The sequence below is a fragment of the Penaeus monodon genome, chromosome 29 (genome assembly GCF_015228065.2).
Source record: "Penaeus monodon isolate SGIC_2016 chromosome 29, NSTDA_Pmon_1, whole genome shotgun sequence".
NCBI lineage: Eukaryota > Metazoa > Arthropoda > Malacostraca > Decapoda > Penaeidae > Penaeus > Penaeus monodon.
The window spans coordinates 22976842-22977737 of NC_051414.1; the positions used below are offsets into that span (position 1 = coordinate 22976842).

General features: G+C 36.6%; 1 protein-coding gene across 1 annotated transcript in view; it reads right to left on the reverse strand.

Annotated features, from left to right (window-relative positions):
• The window catches only part of LOC119592031 (exonuclease 1-like), a gene marked incomplete in the record, with an annotated part of 18005 nt that overhangs the window by 15659 nt on the left and 1450 nt on the right, over nt 1-896 (reverse strand). The window contains 2 exon segments of the mRNA XM_037940825.1: nt 204-358; nt 529-648. Of these exon segments, the coding sequence (XP_037796753.1) occupies nt 204-358; nt 529-648 (275 nt within the window).

An 896-nucleotide genomic window follows, 5' to 3' on the forward strand; every position in this document is an offset into this window, starting at 1 on the left:
CAACAGGATGACTATGTCCTTTGCCAAAGGTTAAAAAGATTTTGCATTTTATTTTTTTGGCAAAGAACTTGGACCAGTTGCTTGGCCATCATGGTCCTGTTGTTAATAAGTATCAATTAACATAAAATATGTCAAATACACTTCCTCACTTATTATTTCAAACAAAGACAAAAACTAAACAGAAAATAACGGCACAAAATTACCAATAACATCTATATTTCTAGCACGGCAAGCCTTGATGGTATCAGCTGCCATTTCTGATGTGATGTCAACACATCGCTGGAAACATTCCCGTGCCTCTTTTGCCTTCCCTTCACGTAAGAGTTCTTTGGCCTTCTTGCGATTTTTTTCACGGTTCCTGAAGGTACAGCAATGATCAAGTATCATTCTATATACTGTGTAATTAATTGCTATAAATGTGCATTTATGCTTATTCATCACAGGAACACCTGTTTGCATATAGACATGTACATGCAAACAAGTACAGACTCGCAAACCCACACACAATGAGTAATGCAGCTAACTTACTCTCTCCTTTTTTTCTCAGTGATGGCTTTTGATGGGAGGTGGCATCCATCAAACACTAGGATTGGTTTAATATCATAGCTCAGGAGCTGGTTGACCTGTTTCATAACATACAACACATATCTGAAAAGTAGACATGATGATATTATGCAGTACTTTCAAAGGGGAAAATAGTATAGCAGTGCATTTAGCCAACTTTGCAACAGTTCTGGAACTCCAAATGTTAATAAAATCTGTCTGGGAAAATATGTCCAAGAAAAACAGGAGAAAGAAACCCACACATTTTGTTTTTATAAGAAGGAAATTTCAATCATTTATTCGTACCTTCCTTATCTCTTACCAAACCATTTCCTTTGACTGGTGCATGATGG